The 16,007-nt window shown below is 57.8% G+C and overlaps 1 protein-coding gene across 1 annotated transcript; it reads right to left on the bottom strand.

Annotated features, from left to right (window-relative positions):
* Positions 1 to 2,106: 2,106 nt before the first annotated feature.
* On the bottom strand, positions 2,107 to 13,820 carry NIPSNAP1 (nipsnap homolog 1). Its single transcript, XM_075916984.2, has 10 exons — positions 13,684 to 13,820; positions 11,102 to 11,229; positions 10,487 to 10,532; positions 9,864 to 9,958; positions 9,701 to 9,771; positions 9,229 to 9,369; positions 6,630 to 6,661; positions 4,292 to 4,386; positions 3,898 to 3,981; positions 2,107 to 3,656 (listed from the first exon to the last, which is right to left on the bottom strand). Exons 1-10 carry the CDS (start codon positions 13,758 to 13,760, stop codon positions 3,592 to 3,594), a joined length of 834 nt encoding a protein of 277 aa, XP_075773099.1. The 5' UTR covers positions 13,761 to 13,820; the 3' UTR covers positions 2,107 to 3,591.
* Positions 13,821 to 16,007: the final 2,187 nt, after the last annotated feature.

The following is a 16,007-nucleotide window of genomic DNA, read 5'->3' as shown; positions in this document are numbered from 1 at the left end:
CCGTTTCCCTTCGCTCAGCGCACCACCTGCGGAACTCCTCGCCACAGGGCGCGGCGACGGCCAGGACTTGAACAGAGCTCAAAAACAGAGCTGGCTAGATTCACGGAGGTGAGGGCCAGCAATGGCTGTCAGTCGGGGTGCGTAGGAACGGCGTCCCGCGCCACACCCCTTACACCTGCCTCTGGACCGTGCATCTGACGAAGTGGGTTTTTGCCCACGAAAGATTAAGCGCCGATAAATCTAAGAGCCACTTCGTCAGAATCGTGGTCCAGAGGCAGGTGTAAGGGGTGTGTGTGTGTGTGTGTGTGTTTGTGTTTGTGTGTTTGTGTGTGTATTTATATATATATATATATAAACCTCCCTTTGGAATTTGCACTCCATGCGTCTGACGAATGTAAGGGGTGTGTGTTTGTGTGTTTGTGTGTGTATTTATATATATATATATAAACCTCCCTTTGGAATTTGCACTCCGTGCATCTGACGAATGTAAGGGGTGTGTGTGTGTGTGTGTGTGTATTTATATACATATATATATATAAACCTCCCTTTGGAATTTGCACTCCGTGCGTCTGACGAATGTAAGGGGTGTGTGTTTGTGTGTTTGTGTGTGTATTTATATATATATATAAACCTCCCTTTGGAATTTGCACTCCATGCGTCTGACGAATGTAAGGGGTGTGTGTTTGTGTGTTTGTGTGTGTATTTATATATATATAAAAACCTCCCTTTGGAATTTGCACTCCATGCGTCTGACGAATGTAAGGGGTGTGTGTTTGTGTGTTTGTGTGTGTATTTATATATATATATAAAAACCTCCCTTTGGAATTTGCACTCCGTGCGTCTGACGAATGTAAGGGGTGTGTGTTTGTGTGTTTGTGTGTGTATTTATATATATATATAAAAACCTCCCTTTGGAATTTGCACTCCATGCGTCTGACGAATGTAAGGGGTGTGTGTTTGTGTGTTTGTGTGTGTATTTATATATATATAAAAACCTCCCTTTGGAATTTGCACTCCATGCGTCTGACGAATGTAAGGGGTGTGTGTTTGTGTGTTTGTGTGTGTATTTATATATATATATAAACCTCCCTTTGGAATTTGCACTCCGTGCATCTGACGAAGTGGGTTTTTGCCCACAAATATTATGCGCCGATAAATCTAAGAGCCACTTCGTCAGAATCGTGGTCCAGAGGCAGGTGTAAGGGGTGTGTGTTTGTTTGTGTGTTTGTGTGTGTATTTATATATATATATATATATAAACCTCCCTTTGGAATTTGCACTCCATGCGTCTGACGAATGTAAGGGGTGTGTGTTTGTGTGTTTGTGTGTGTATTTATATATATATAAAAACCTCCCTTTGGAATTTGCACTCCGTGCGTCTGACGAATGTAAGGGGTGTGTGTGTGTGTGTGTCCGTTTGTGTGTTTGTGTGTGTATTTATATATATATATAAAAACCTCCCTTTGGAATTTGCACTCCATGCGTCTGACGAATGTAAGGGGTGTGTGTTTGTGTGTTTGTGTGTGTATTTATATATATATAAAAACCTCCCTTTGGAATTTGCACTCCATGCGTCTGACGAATGTAAGGGGTGTGTGTTTGTGTGTTTGTGTGTGTATTTATATATATATATAAAAACCTCCCTTTGGAATTTGCACTCCATGCGTCTGACGAATGTAAGGGGTGTGTGTTTGTGTGTTTGTGTGTGTATTTATATATATATATATATAAAAACCTCCCTTTGGAATTTGCACTCCATGCGTCTGACGAAGTGGGTTTTTGCCCACAAAAGCTTATGCTGTGATAAATCTGTTGGTCTACAAGGTGCCACAGGACTCCTCATTCCTTTGGTTTGTTTGCCACCAGCTGCGTATTCATTGCATTGGTGACCTCTCGTTTTTCGATTGTGGGAGCGGCGGACAGAGGGTGTGGGCGGGGCCGTCCTGAGCGAGGAAGAAGCGTGTGAGCCACGCCGGCGGCTTTACGATCACAACTCAGCGAGCCCCCGCGGAGGGGAAAAGTTTGGCCTTCACAGCCTGATTCCCGGACTGTCTGTCCACAGAGCTCCCGCCCCACGCCCCGAGACGCACAACGAGAGCGCACGAGGCCGGCAGCCGAATCTTTACTTTGCGATTGGACGGTTACAAGTTCCCGGGAAGGAAAACGCGTCGCACCCGACACAGGCCCTTGGCGGGGGTTGCCGCGTCGCCGTGAAGCGTCAGTCGGATCAACAGCGCCGACGAGGAACTGCCGCCTGTCGGAAAGGCGCAGGAAAACCGGCACCGCTTGCTCCTTCGGGCTAGACTCTCTCGGATCCAATTGGCACCGGGCCGCGGAAGTCCTGGCTACCCGGCGGCCGCGGCTGAGGAGTCTCTAGCCACAGACCGGCTTCCGCCGCTCCCCTGCCGTCCGGGGAGGTGGCGTCTCGTGTGTGCAGAGCTACCGTGGCTCCCGGGTGAAGGCGGCCAGCTTCGAGCCTAGGACTCAATCCCTCCTCTGTCTCCGGCCCTCCACCCCCACCTCTCTCAGCCATGGGGCCTTCCCAGCCCCATAGCAGGCGGCAGCAGCTAGATCCAGACCGTGGCACCGGCACGGCCGGGGAATTGGCGCTGGGAGGGTGAAGGGGAAAGACATTGGGGCCTCCCGCCTCTTTCCGGCAGACTCCTCCCTACAAAAGAGGGCCCTGGCCGGGGGTGAAAGTAACAGCCGCTTCTTATAGGTACTGCCATAGGCGGGGGGTCAGGGCGGTACCTGTAAGAAATGTCAATGTGGGATGGAGTGCGGGGGTCTCAGAGCAGAGGATGTGGGGGTGCAGGGGTCTCAGGGCAAGGAGTGTGGTGGGTGCAGGAGTCGGGACAGATGTGGGGGGGCAGGAGGTGGGGCAGGGGACGGGGTTGCAGGAGTCGGGGCAGATGTGGAGGGTGCAGGCATTGGGGCAGGGGATGGGAGTGCAGGAGTCGGGGCAGATATGGGGGGTGCAGGAGTTGGGGCAGGAGATATTGGGGGTTCAGGAGTCAGGTCAGATGTGGGGGTGCAGGCATTGGGGCAGGGAACGGGGGTGCAGGAGTCGGGGCAGATGTGGGGGTGCAGGCATTGGGGCAGGAAACGGGGGTGCAGGAGTCGGGGGATGTGGGGGTGCAGGCATCGGGGCAGGGGATGGGAGTGCAGGAGTCGGGTCAGATGTGGGGGTGCAGGCATTGGGGCAGGGAACGGGGGTGCAGGAGTTGGAGTCAGATGTGGGGGTGCAGACATCAGGGCAGGGGATGGGGGTGCAGGCATCGGGGCAGATGTGGGGGTGCAGACATCAGGGCAGGGGACGGGGGTGCAGGCGTCAGGGCAGATGTGGGGGTGCAGACATCAGGGCAGGGGACGGGGGGTGCAGGCGTCGGGGCAGCCGTGGGGGTGCAGACATCAGGGCAGGGGACGGGGGTGCAGATGTCGGGGCAGATGTGGGGGTGCAGACATCAGGGCAGGGGACGGGGGTGCAGGCGTCGGGGCAGGGGTGCGCTGGTCCCGTGTGTCAGCCCCCAGCGGCCACCCCACGGCAGCAGCCCCCCATGCTCCCAGCAGAGCCTGGCCCCCTGCCGGGGGTCACTGGAGGGGGGAGATCTTCAGGGGGATCATGATCCGAGACTCCATGTTGCGGACCAAGGGGACTGCAATCGAAAGGAACAAAGGTCACCGCGCCGGGATCCCAGGGACGGTCCCATCGCCAGCGTCCCCACTCCGGTTTTCCCGCCCCCGGTGCGGAATAAATTTTGTCCCGCGCGCCGAGGCAGGAACCGATGGGCACCACCCCGAGAAACACGCGCGGAGGATTTCCTGCCTGACCGAAGCGGCCCGTCAGCCCTGGCGCATGCGGGTTTGAGCGCGGATCGCGCCTCGACCGGCACTCACCGGTGTAGTACACGTTCTCGTCCCAGCCCCGCTTCCTCCAAGCCGCGTTCCTCGTCTCCTCGCGGGAGTGCAGGTCCCTGTAGGCTGGAAGGAGAAACATCTGGGGGGGGGGGGTGGAGGCGGGCGGGGGGGGCGCATTCCTACTCCGGGGGGGGCGCCACATGCCGTGCCTCAGTTTCCCTTCCAGATGAACGGCCCCAAGGACGCGGACATTGTTAAAAACCACACACAGCGAGACCGAGGAGGAAAATTGAGGATGGAATTTTTTTTCCCCCCCTAGCGCACAGGCCGGCAATTAAAATCTGCCTTTTGGAACAGCCTGGGGGGGGCAAAGTGTGCTCAAAGGGGGGGGGGGGCCGAGAAAACGAGGACTCACGACTCCAAAGCTACCTACCCCAGAGGTGGTGCACCACGTACAGCTCCCCGATCTGGGAGAAGAACCCGCCCACGGCCTCCTCGTTTTCCTGCCGGTGCTTGATCGCCCGAGCCCTGGCAGACACAGTGGAGAGACGTGATCAGCTGGCACCGTTAGGAACAACCGTCCAGCCAGCCCAGGGTCCTGTCTGCCGACAGCGGCCAACGCCACATCCTCTGGCGAGGAGTTCCACAGGTTAACAGGGCGCCGCGTGCCGAAAACCGTCCTTGGGTTTGTCTGAAACCCCGCTGCCTCTTCATTTCACTGGGTGACTCCTCGTTCTTGTACGGTACCCGGAATACGTGTCGTTATATTCACGAGGCCGGGACGTATTTCCGGGAAGAGATTTTCCTCTGGGCTTTCCCGAAGGCAGGGCTGAACACACGAGGGGAATTTTTTTTTTTCCTTTTGAATATATTAGAACGTACGAACAGCCAGGCTGGGCCAGACCAACCGTCCATCCCGCCCAGGGGGTCCTGTCTTCCGACAGTGGCCGATACCAGCCGCATCACAACAGGGAATCCTCACATAATCCTTCCTCTATCAGAGAAACTGAGGCGAGAGACACCATTCCTCCCACTCCTGGCTAATGGCCATTGATGGACCTCGTCGATCTATTCCGCTCTTTTTGGGACTCTGTGCAAGTCCTGGCCTGCGCCACGTCCTGTGGCGAGGAGTTCCACAGGTGGACGGCACTCCACGCAGCCTGAGGAAAACCACCCTCGTCCGTCTATTCCGCTCTTTTTGGGACTCTGTGCAAGTCCTGGCCTGCGCCACGTCCTGTGGCGAGGAGTTCCACAGGTGGACGGCACTCATCGCAGCGTGAGGAAAACCGCCCTCGTCCGTCTATTCCGCTCTTTTTGGGACTCTGTGCAAGTCCTGGCCCTGCGCCACGTCCTGTGGCGAGGAGTTCCACAGGTGGACGGCACTCCACGCAGCGTGAGGAAAACCGCCCTCGTCCGTCTATTCCGCTCTTTTTGGGACTCTGTGCAAGTCCTGGCCTGCGCCACGTCCTGTGGCGAGGAGTTCCACAGGTGGACGGCACTCAACGCAGCGTGAGGAAAACCGCCCTCGTCCGTCTATTTCGCTCTTCTTGGGACTCTGTGCAAGTCCTGGCCTGTGCCACGTCCTGTGGCGAGGAGTTCCACAGGTGGACGGCACTCATCGCAGCGTGAGGAAAACCACCCTCGTCCGTCTATTCCGCTCTTTTTGGGACTCTGTGCAAGTCCTGGCCTGTGCCACGTCCTGTGGCGAGGAGTTCCACAGGTGGACGGCACTCAACGCAGCGTGAGGAAAACCGCCCTCGTCCGTCTATTCCGCTCTTTTTGGGACTCTGTGCAAGTCCTGGCCTGCGCCACGTCCTGTGGCGAGGAGTTCCACAGGTGGACGGCACTCCACGCAGCGTGAGGAAAACCGCCCTCGTCCGTCTATTCCGCTCTTTTTGGGACTCTGTGCAAGTCCTGGCCCTGCGCCACGTCCTGTGGCGAGGAGTTCCACAGGTGGACGGCACTCAACGCAGCGTGAGGAAAACCGCCCTCGTCCGTCTATTTCGCTCTTCTTGGGACTCTGTGCAAGTCCTGGCCTGCACCACGTCCTGTGGCGAGGAGTTCCACAGGTGGACGGCACTCCACGCAGCGTGAGGAAAACCGCCCTCGTCCGTCTATTCCGCTCTTTTTGGGACTCTGTGCAAGTCCTGGCCCTGCGCCACGTCCTGCGGCGAGGAGTTCCACAGGTTGAAGAAAACCACCCTTGTGCTTGAAACCTGCTGCCTGTTCATTTCGTCGTGCGTCCTTAGATTGCGGGAAGACGCCGACAACTTTTCCCCCACCCGGCACGATCTTATAGCCCTCTCTCCTATCCCCCCTTAGTCTCCTCTTTTCCAAGCGGAAACCTCCCCGTCTTTTTCATCGCTCTTCCTACGGGCCCCCGTTCCAAACCCTGAATCATTTCGGTTGCCCCTTTTCTGGACCTGTTCCAGCGCCGAGAGATCTTGGGCGGGATGAGGCGGCCACGTCTGGGCGCCGGATTCAAGCTGGGGGCGTCTCCTGGATTTACACGGCGGTGGTACGACAGTCTCGGTCTTATTCTCTTCCCGTTTTGGAACGGTTCCTCTCATCCGGTCGGCTTTGTCGCCGGCCGCTGCACGCGGAGCCGGCGTTTCCAGCGAACGACCCGGAGACCTTGCTCTTTGGAGCGATCACGGGGACGTTACGACCCGGGGAGATCCGGGCGTGGTTTGCACTCGGCACGGCCCTGGATAAAATCGGCTCCTTCGGCCGGACAGGAATACAAGGCGGCCGGAAGGCAGGGTGCTTACCAGTTGTTCCCCCACTCGATCATCGTCCCCGGCTGGAAACAAAGAGACGGAATTTAAGTGGGTGTGGCCAGGGGGCGGGGCCACAAGGGAACCGGACGGGACCCAAGCGCCCCCGAGTGGGGCACGCGGCCACCAGGGGCGGGAGACACGGACGCCACGTGAGCGGGGCCTTGGCTGGCGTGGAGCAGAGCCGCAGCGGCAGGGAGAGGGCAGAAGGACAGCGAGTGGCAGAGCCCACTGACCAGGGAATGGGTGTGTGCGTGTGTGTGTGTGTGTGTGTGTGTGTGTGTGTGTGTGTGTGTAACTGACCAGGGAATGGGAGTGTGTGTGTGTGCGTGTGTGTGTGTGCGTGTGTGTGTAACTGACCAGGGAATGGGAGTGTGTGTGTGTGTGTGTGCGTGTGTGTGTAACTGACCAGGGAATGGGAGTGTGTGTGTGTGCGTGTGTGTGTGTGTGTGTAACTGACCAGGGAATGGGAGTGTGTGTGTGTGTGTGTGTGTGTGTGTGTGTAACTGACCAGGGAATGGGAGTGTGTGTGTGTGTGTGTGTGTGTGTGTGTGTGTAACTGACTGGGAATGGAAGTGGTGTGTGTGTGTGTGTGTGTGTAACTGACTGGGAATGGAAGTGGGGGTGTGTGTGTAACTGACCAGGGAATGGGAGTGTGTGTGTGTGTGTGTGTGTGTAACTGACCGGGGAATGGAAGTGGTGTGTGTGTGTGTGTGTGTAACTGACTGGGGAATGGAAGTGGTGTGTGTGTGTGTGTGTAACTGACTGGGGAATGGAAGTGGTGTGTGTGTGTGTGTGTGTGTAACTGACCGGGGAATGGAAGTGGTGTGTGTGTGTGTGTGTGTAACTGACTGGGGAATGGAAGTGGTGTGTGTGTGTGTGTGTGTGTGTGTGTAACTGACTGGGAATGGAAGTGGGGGTGTGTGTGTAACTGACCAGGGAATGGGAGTGTGTGTGTGTGTGTGTGTGTGTAACTGACCGGGGAATGGAAGTGGTGTGTGTGTGTGTGTGTGTAACTGACTGGGGAATGGAAGTGGTGTGTGTGTGTGTGTGTGTGTAACTGACCGGGCAATGGAAGTGGTGTGTGTGTGTGTGTGTGTAACTGACTGGGGAATGGAAGTGGTGTGTGTGTGTGTGTGTGTGTGTGTGTAACTGACTGGGCATGGACGTGGGGTGTGTGTGTGTAACTGACCAGGGAATGGGAGAGAGAGAGAGAGAGAGAGAGAGAGTGTGTGTGTGTGTGTGTGTGTAACTGACCGGGGAATGGAAGTGGTGTGTGTGTGTGTGTGTGTAACTGACCGGGGAATGGAAGTGGGGTGTGTGTGTGTGGGCGTGTGTGTGTAACTGACCAGGGAATGGACGTGTGTGTGAGGGGGTGTGTGTGCGTGTGTGTGTAACTGACCGGGGAATGGACGTGTGTGTGAGGGGGCGTGTGTGCGTGTGCGTGTAACTGACCGGGGAATGGACGTGTGTGTGAGGGGGCGTGTGTGCGTGTGTGTGTGTAACTGACCGGGGAATGGACGTGTGTGTGAGGGGGCGTGTGTGCATGTGTGTGTGTAACTGACCGGGGAATGGACGTGTGTGTGAGGGGGCGTGTGTGCGTGTGTGTGTAACTGACCGGGGAATGGACGTGTGTGTGAGGGGGCGTGTGTGCGTGTGTGTGTGTAACTGACCGGGGAATGGACGTGTGTGTGAGGGGGCGTGTGTGCGTGTGTGTGTGTAACTGACCGGGGAATGGACGTGTGTGTGAGGGGGCGTGTGTGCGTGTGTGTGTGTAACTGACCGGGGAATGGACGTGTGTGTAACTAACCGGGGAATGGACGTGTGTGTGAGGGGGCATGTGTGCGTGTGTGTGTAACTAACCGGGGAATGGACGTGTGTGTGAGGGGGCGTGTGTGCGTGTGTGTGTAACTGACCGGGGAATGGACGTGTGTGTGAGGGGGCGTGTGTGCGTGTGTGTGTGTAACTGACCGGGGAATGGACGTGTGAGTGAGGGGGCGTGTGTGCGTGTGTGTGTAACTGACCGGGGAATGGACGTGTGTGTGAGGGGGCGTGTGTGCGTGTGTGTGTGTAACTGACCGGGGAATGGACGTGTGAGTGAGGGGGCGTGTGGGCGTGTGTGTGTAACTGACCGGGGAATGGACGTGTGTGTGAGGGGGTGTGTGTGCGTGTGTGTGTGTGTAACTAACCGGGGAATGGATGTGTGTGTGAGGGGGCGTGTGTGCGTGTGTGTGTAACTGACCGGGGAATGGACGTGTGTGTGAGGGGGCATGTGTGCGTGTGTGTGTAACTAACCGGGGAATGGACGTGTGTGTGAGGGGGCGTGTGTGCGTGTGTGTGTAACTGACCGGGGGCGTGCATCTCACTCCTGCGACGAGGCGTCGCCGTGCGGGGAGGGACGACCCGGCGGCCTGTTGCCAGGAGAGCTGCCAGCCCCCGGCGGGCGCTTTTCTTCCCAGCGACTAGCGACAAGATCCCCCCGGGCGCAGTTCGGAGCCCTCCGGGGTCGACTTGCAGGAGCCAGCCGGGCCTGAGACTTGCCCCTGTCCCCCGATCCTCCCCCCGCCCCCCGGCTCCCGAGGGAGCGACTCACCTTTAGCTTGTACGTCCTCAGCTCGTAGACGTTGGGTCCGGCCCGGGGCAAAGGCTCGTTCCAGAAGCTGAACTCCAGGAGCAGCTGGTTGCGGCGGGACAGCAGCATTTTACTCCTCTCTTGGCGGAACGCCAGGTACTCCTGCAAAGAGCAGCCGTCACCGGGAACCGGGCGCGGAAATCCCAGGGGAAGGAGAGGCAGGGGGCTGCCAGCCGGAGACATGCCCTGGTGCCCCTCCCCAGCTGGCAAACTTGGGCCAGGACCCGTGGTTCCCGCTAACGTTTCCCATCCACGTGCGGAATAATTTTATGCCGTGCACCGAGGCAGGAGCCAATGTGCACCACCCGGAGACACCCGGGCTGCTGGCGTTTGAATGTCTTCCTAAGCATTCAGGTCAGAGGACACGCTGGAGGGGCGAGGGCAGATGCCGCAGCAGAGGGATCCGGAGGGGCTACCGAGAGCCGCCGGGTACCTGGTTCCGCTTCAGTTTGTTCATGCAGTCCATGAGGGCCGGGTACCCGCCAGAGAACCGCCACAGGTGCACTGCAACGAGAGAGCAAGGCCTGGCCTGGGGGTCGTGGCGAGGCAGACCCCACCCGAGGGCCCAGGGGCCCGGCCCGCGGCCGCCCGCTCACCTGCCTGGTCTTGCTCGCCGTACCATGTGTTCCAGTTCCCCACCAAGTCGCAAGGGTAATCGGGGTCCGAGTGCAGCTTGGGCAGCACCTCCTCACTGCAGGGGATGCGGAAGGGGCAGAGGGCTGCTCAGCCAATGGGGCGGCTGCCCCAGCTGGCCCCCAAAGGCAGAGTTTTCCTGAGCCTGAATTTCCTCCTCTAGTTGAGAGGGAAACTGAGGCACCGAAAGGCGACGTGATATGCCTAAAGTGACACAGAACCTAGGAATCCTGACTCCCCGTCCTGTGCCTTACCCAGAAGGCTCTTCTTCTTCCTGCCCCTACAGGAACAGCTTCATCATCAACCCGCTATAGCAGCGTTTCTTAAAAGTGTGTTCCGCGGAAAGAACAGAATTCAAAATGGCCGCCCTTAAAGGGGCAAGCCTCCTTTTTTTTTTTTTTTTTGGGCTCAACAATTTTTCCCTGGGGGCTTTTTTTTTTCCCCCCCGCTCAACAAAAAAATCCTCGGTGTTCCCCAAAACAAAAATTATTCTTTGGTGTTCCTCGGTCGTAACAAGTTGAGGAAACACTGCACTACAGGCTCCGCCCACCATGCCATAGGCTCCGCCCACCGCAGGAGAACTCACGTCAGGCTGTTGTAAGCGTCCAGGCATTCCGGCTTCACGTTGTGAACTACAGCAGGGAAACAGACCGAAGAGACAGGTCAGCAGGGTAGAAATCAACCCCAGGGAAACCGCCGGACATCTTCCGGAGCTGGGCAAAGTGATCTGCAGGCATCTGGCCGCTCGGTTGGCTGCTCAGGACACATTCCTGCACTGCCCAGCTGAATCGTAGAGCACTCAAAGGTTTGTGTGTCTCCAGGTGGTGCACATTTGCCCCGGCCTCAGTGCACAGCACAAAATTTATTCCGCACATGGGTGGAAAAAATCCACCCAGAGATGGAAAAGATGAGAGGCTGTTTATTACCCTCTTGGCAGGCACTTCCCTGGCCAGCCGGGTGATTGGCCAGTCAGATATTGTCCCTCCTGACCCGCTAGATGAGCCCTCTACACCCCCACAAAGCAAACATCTGTGAGGTGCCCTGTGAAGTGAGTGTGGGGAACGGTTGGGGACGGAGCTCAACACCCACCCCTGGCTGGTAGGAAGCTCATAAACCAAAGGGCTCTCCCTGACCAGACCCCCTGGCCGACGCAGCGTGTGGCCTGGAAGGGGACGGGCAGCCCCGGGCAGGGGCAGCTCACACTGGATCTTGTAGAGGTTGCTGGTCTCTTTCTTCGACAAGAGCGTGGAGTGGGCATCCTTGCGGGGATCCACTTTGTGGACGAAGAGCGAGCGGAACCAGCTGCCCTCGTGGTCCTTGGCGTATCCCCTGGAAGAAGGCACAGAGGTCAGCCCCAGCAAAGGCAGCCGAGGTGTAGGGAGGAGCGGAGACGGTAGAGGGGGGATTCGAGGCTTTTGTCAAACCCACCCGGTGACACCACGGAGGTTCGTGGCCTTCGCCAGTTTCCCTGGGGCCACAGAGAGGAGAACGAGCACTTTGGCTCAATCAAAACGAGACAGAGATTGATTGTCACGGGCTCAAAAAACCTGTCACATCAAACCCAGGAAACAAATACGACTGGCGGCCTATCTCCGACCTCCCAGCCACTAGAGCCTCACATTTTAGCAGTTACACGACTATTCGACAGTGTGGGGGCGGGGCTAGCAGCCAGTGCCCCCAGCCCCATTCCTGGGGAGCTCCCTGTATCAGAGGCAGCAGTGGTCAGTTTCATGGTGAGTTTCAGCACTGGTCAGTTTGATGGTCAGGTTCAGTACTTGTCAACCCTGGTCAGCACTGGTCAGTTTCAGCACTGGTCAGTTTCAGCACTGGTCAGTTTGATGGTCACTGTCAGCACTGGTCAGTTTCAGCACTGGTCAGCACTGGTCAGTTTCAGCACTGGTCACCCCTGGTCAGTTTCAGCACTGGTCAGTTTCAGCACTAGTCAGCACCGGTCAGTTTGATGGTCAAGTTTTAGTACTAGTCAGTTTCAGCACTGGTCAGTTTCAGCACTAGTCAGCACTGATCAGTTTGATGGTCAGTTTTAGCACTAGTCAGTTTCAGCACTGGTCAGCCTGGTCAGTTTCAGCACTGGTCACCCCTGGTCAGCACTGGTCAGTTTGATGGTCAGTTTCAGCACTGGTCAGTTTCAGCACTGGTCACCCCTGGTCAGCACTGGTCAGCACTGGTCAGTTTCAGCACTGGTCAGTGTCAGCACTGGTCAGCCTGGTCAGTTTCAGTACTTGTCAACACTAATCAGCACTGGTCAGTTTCAGCACTGGTCAGTTTCAGCACTGGTCAGTTTGATGGTCAGTTTCAGCACTGGTCAGTTTCAGCACTGGTCAGTTTCAGTGTTCATGGCTTGCCCTCTGCCTCTGAGCCAGGCTGCAGGCTCAGGAAGACGGTGCTGCCTCCAGACATCTTTGGAAAGTCCGAAGGGCCAGAAACTCCCCAGAGAAGGCGGGGGGAGGGGGGGAGGGAGGGGAACTGAGGCAGACACAGATCCCTCCTGCCCCCTCTGTGCCTCCCAGGGAGGTCAGCAGAGATGCCACATCCACCGTCTGAGCCTCGCAAGACCTTTGCCCAGCTCGGAAGTCTCTAGTAAGCCATTAACCAGGGAGAGAAAGGTAAACAGCCCTTCCTCCTGCCACATGCCGCCTGAACATGTCACCCCCCCCCCCGGGCTCTGGGCCCCCTCCATCGCTCTTCCACACGCCCACCCCACTTATCCAGGGCAACCGAGAGAGCCCACAGGGTGCGGGGGGGGGAGGGGGGAGATGGTGTGGGTCATGATGGGGGGAGGTGACCAAAGATCACAGCCATGGAGGGGAGAGACCACAGAATGGGGGGGGGGGACCAAAAGTCATAGGGATGGAAGGGAGAGTCCACTGGTTGGGGGGGGGACCAAAGGTCACAGTGATGGAGGGGAGAGTCCATCGGATGGGGGGGGAACCAAAGGTCATAGCGATGGAGGGGAGAGACCACAGAATGGGGGGGGGAACCAAAGGTCATAGCGATGGAGGGGAGAGACCACAGAATGGGGGGAACCAAAGATCATAGGGATGGAGGGGAGAGTCCATCGGTTGGGGGGGGAACCAAAGGTCACAGTGATGGAAGGGAGAGACCACAGAATGGGGGGAACCAAAGGTCACAGCGGTGGAGGGGAGAGACCACAGGGTGCGGGGCGGGGATGGGGAGGGACAGGGACCACAGGGGGCAGAGTGAGGGGAGAAGGGCCCAGTGGTGCTGATGAGGGGAGAGGGGTGGCAGGCGGGAGCCGTGGGGAGGGTGAGGACAGGGAGCTGCAGGGGTGCCATGGGGAGGGCCCTACGGGGCGCCCGAGGCGATGGCGGTACGTGGGGCGGGTGGACGCTCCGTGGGGCAGAGGCCAAACCTAAGGGGAGCCCAGGGGCTAGGCAGGTGAGGTGAAGGGCCCCAGAGAATAGGAGTACAAGGGACTAGAAGATGGGGCTGTGAGGTAGGGGGCGCTGGGGCTGGCCTCGTTGGAAGACAGGGGGCTGGGGTTCTCGGTACACGGGTGCCAGGGATGGACATACTTGGGGGGCAGGGAACATGGGTATGGGGATGCCAGGGATGGACAAGTTGGGAGTGCGGGGGCGCCGGGGAGGGCCACGTGCGGGGATGGGACGGGGATGTACACTGGGGACGGGATACTGGGGGCAAGGGACCGGGGTGCGGGGGCGCCGGGGAGGACCCCGCGGGGGGCGCACGGCACCATGGCCGGGGGGGAGAAGGGGGTGCTAGCCCCGGGGCCGCGGGTCTCACCGGGCTCCGCTCCGGGCCACGCAGGGTCCCCGCAGCAGGCGCCGCAGCGCCGGGTTCCCGCACACCCGCGTCGCCATCTTCGCGCTGCGGAGCCGCAGCCGGGCGCTGCGCGGGGCGGGCCGGGGGGGCGGGTCCGGGCGGGGACTCCCCTCCCCCCGCGCCCCTTTGCTCCCCCTGCCCGAAGAAGGGGCGCGCGAGGGCGCGATCCCTGCGCGGGGGGCGCAATTCCGTGCGCCCCGCGTGCCCAAAGCGCACACGCCTGGGGCCGCAGCTAAGCTTGGACGAGGCAGGGAAGCGTAAAATCTCCCCCTATTTCAGACCCGGGCTGCCCCAGCCTCCGAGCCCAGAGCCCCCGTCGCTCTGCAAGGAGGAACATCCCTTACAGGAGCAGCAGGGTGGGTCTCTTTGGGGGCCCATCTGTGCGCCCTCACACCTGCCTGGACGCTCCTTGGGGTAGAGACCCGGTTCCATTCTTGGTCCTGTTGGTCTGCAGTCCTGAACTGGGACCTCTTGGTTAATCGCCTTGGCCATGGAGCAGGGCAGCTGAATTTTCGGTTGTGTCATTTCTAGTCTCCTCCCTCCCCCCGAAAACACAATCTATGTGCGGGGAGCACGGAGGAGTTGACCCTACCCATCTCCGCTCACTACACGTGTATACAATATTTGATCTGTATTTATAGTGTGGCTTTTAAAAAAATGGTGTAAGCCGCCTCGAATATTTTAAATAATAGGGGCGGGGCAAAAATATTAAAAAGAAATCAGCGTAAATGAAACGAGCACAGAGATGGAAAGGGACGGGAATTCACCCGGCGCTGAAAAGTGTATCCTGGTTCTGCACTCAAATGCCCAGGAAGGTGCGGGGAGAAACACGCTCTTGGTTAAACATCTAATAATGACCTCCCCATTGAAAAAAGACCTTGAATATTTTAAATGAGAGAGGCGGGGCAAAAATATTTCCAAGAAATCAGCGTAAATGAAACGAGCGCAGAGATGGAAAGGGATGGGAATTGAAAAAAGGCCTCAAATATTTTAAATGAGAGAGGCGGGGCAAAAATATTTCAAAGAAATCAGCATAAATGAAATGAGCGCAGAGATGGAAAGGGACGGGAATTCACACGGTGCTGAAAAGTGTATCCCAGCTCTGCACTCAAATGCCCAGGAAGCAGCGGGGAGAAAAACACTCTTGGTTAAACATCCAATAATGCCCTCCCCATTGAAAAAAGGCCTTGAATATTTTAAATGAGAGAGGCAGGGAAAAAATATGTAAAGAAATCACCATAAATTAAATGGGCACAGAGATGGCAAGGGAGGGGAATTCACACGGTGCTGAAAAGTGTATCCTGGTTCTGCACTCAAACGCCCAGGAAGCAGCAGGGAGAAAAACGCTCTTGGTTAAACATCCAACAATGACACCCCCCCCTTCCGGAAAAAAGGCTTCTAGCTACATTAGGACACCCCTGACTCCCTCTTCCTGCTATTTCTAAGATCTGAAAACAAGGGGAGTTGTTGAAATCCACCGCAAAGGCCCAGACGCAGCAAACCAGACGTTGTCCTCCGTGCGGGTCGCTGCATTGCTAATCCCGTTTGGCAAGGAGGAGGCACGGTTTCCAGTCATTCGGAATATGGATTTTATGGGCCACCCCCACTTCTACAGACGTGCCGGGCAGCCGGCCAGGAGGATGCATTGCTGTCTGCATTCTTCATTTTCAAAGGTCCTCTAAGCCGACAAGTCACCTCCAGCCGGGGCTCCCTTGCTGTGCCGCAGGAGCGGCGTGGGGAGGATTTCGGGGTTACACGGGGAAGGGCCATTTCCACGCCCTACCTAGCAAGGGTGAGCCAGAAGGAGGCTGACTCTGGGGGGGTGCAGATTGGGTCAGATCTCTAGGGAAGGACAAGTCAGGCTGCAGACAGTTGTTGCCTGGGCCAGGTGCCTAGAGTACACTGAGAGGGGGTTCACCCCCCCCCAGAGATGGCCATGGGCAGGTGTTCCTGGGGGCGGCCCCCCACCAGCTAGATTCCCCCCCCCCCACGTAGGTCCAATGCCCCAGATCACCTGCCTCCGCTCTGGCTAGGCCAGCGAGGGCAGCCAACTTTCTGTCGGCTGAAAAGGCAACCTGGCCCCGCCCCTTTCCTGAGGCCCCGCCCCAGTACCTTCTCCAAGGCCCTCCCACACTCACTCCAGCCCCCTCCATTCCTTGCTTGCTTCCCCCCTCCCACTCACTGGTTTTCACCAGCGTGGGCCGGGTTACGGGAGGGGGGGGCTTTGGCTGGGGAGGTAGGTTGTGGGGTGGGGCTGCAGGAGGGGGCTAGGGCTGAGGGATTTG

This window comes from Pelodiscus sinensis, chromosome Z (assembly GCF_052426305.1).
Source record: "Pelodiscus sinensis isolate ZL-2025 chromosome Z, ASM5242630v1, whole genome shotgun sequence".
NCBI lineage: Eukaryota > Metazoa > Chordata > Testudines > Trionychidae > Pelodiscus > Pelodiscus sinensis.
The sequence above is the reverse complement of the archived record's forward strand: the minus strand, read 5'-3'. Positions and strand labels throughout refer to the sequence as shown.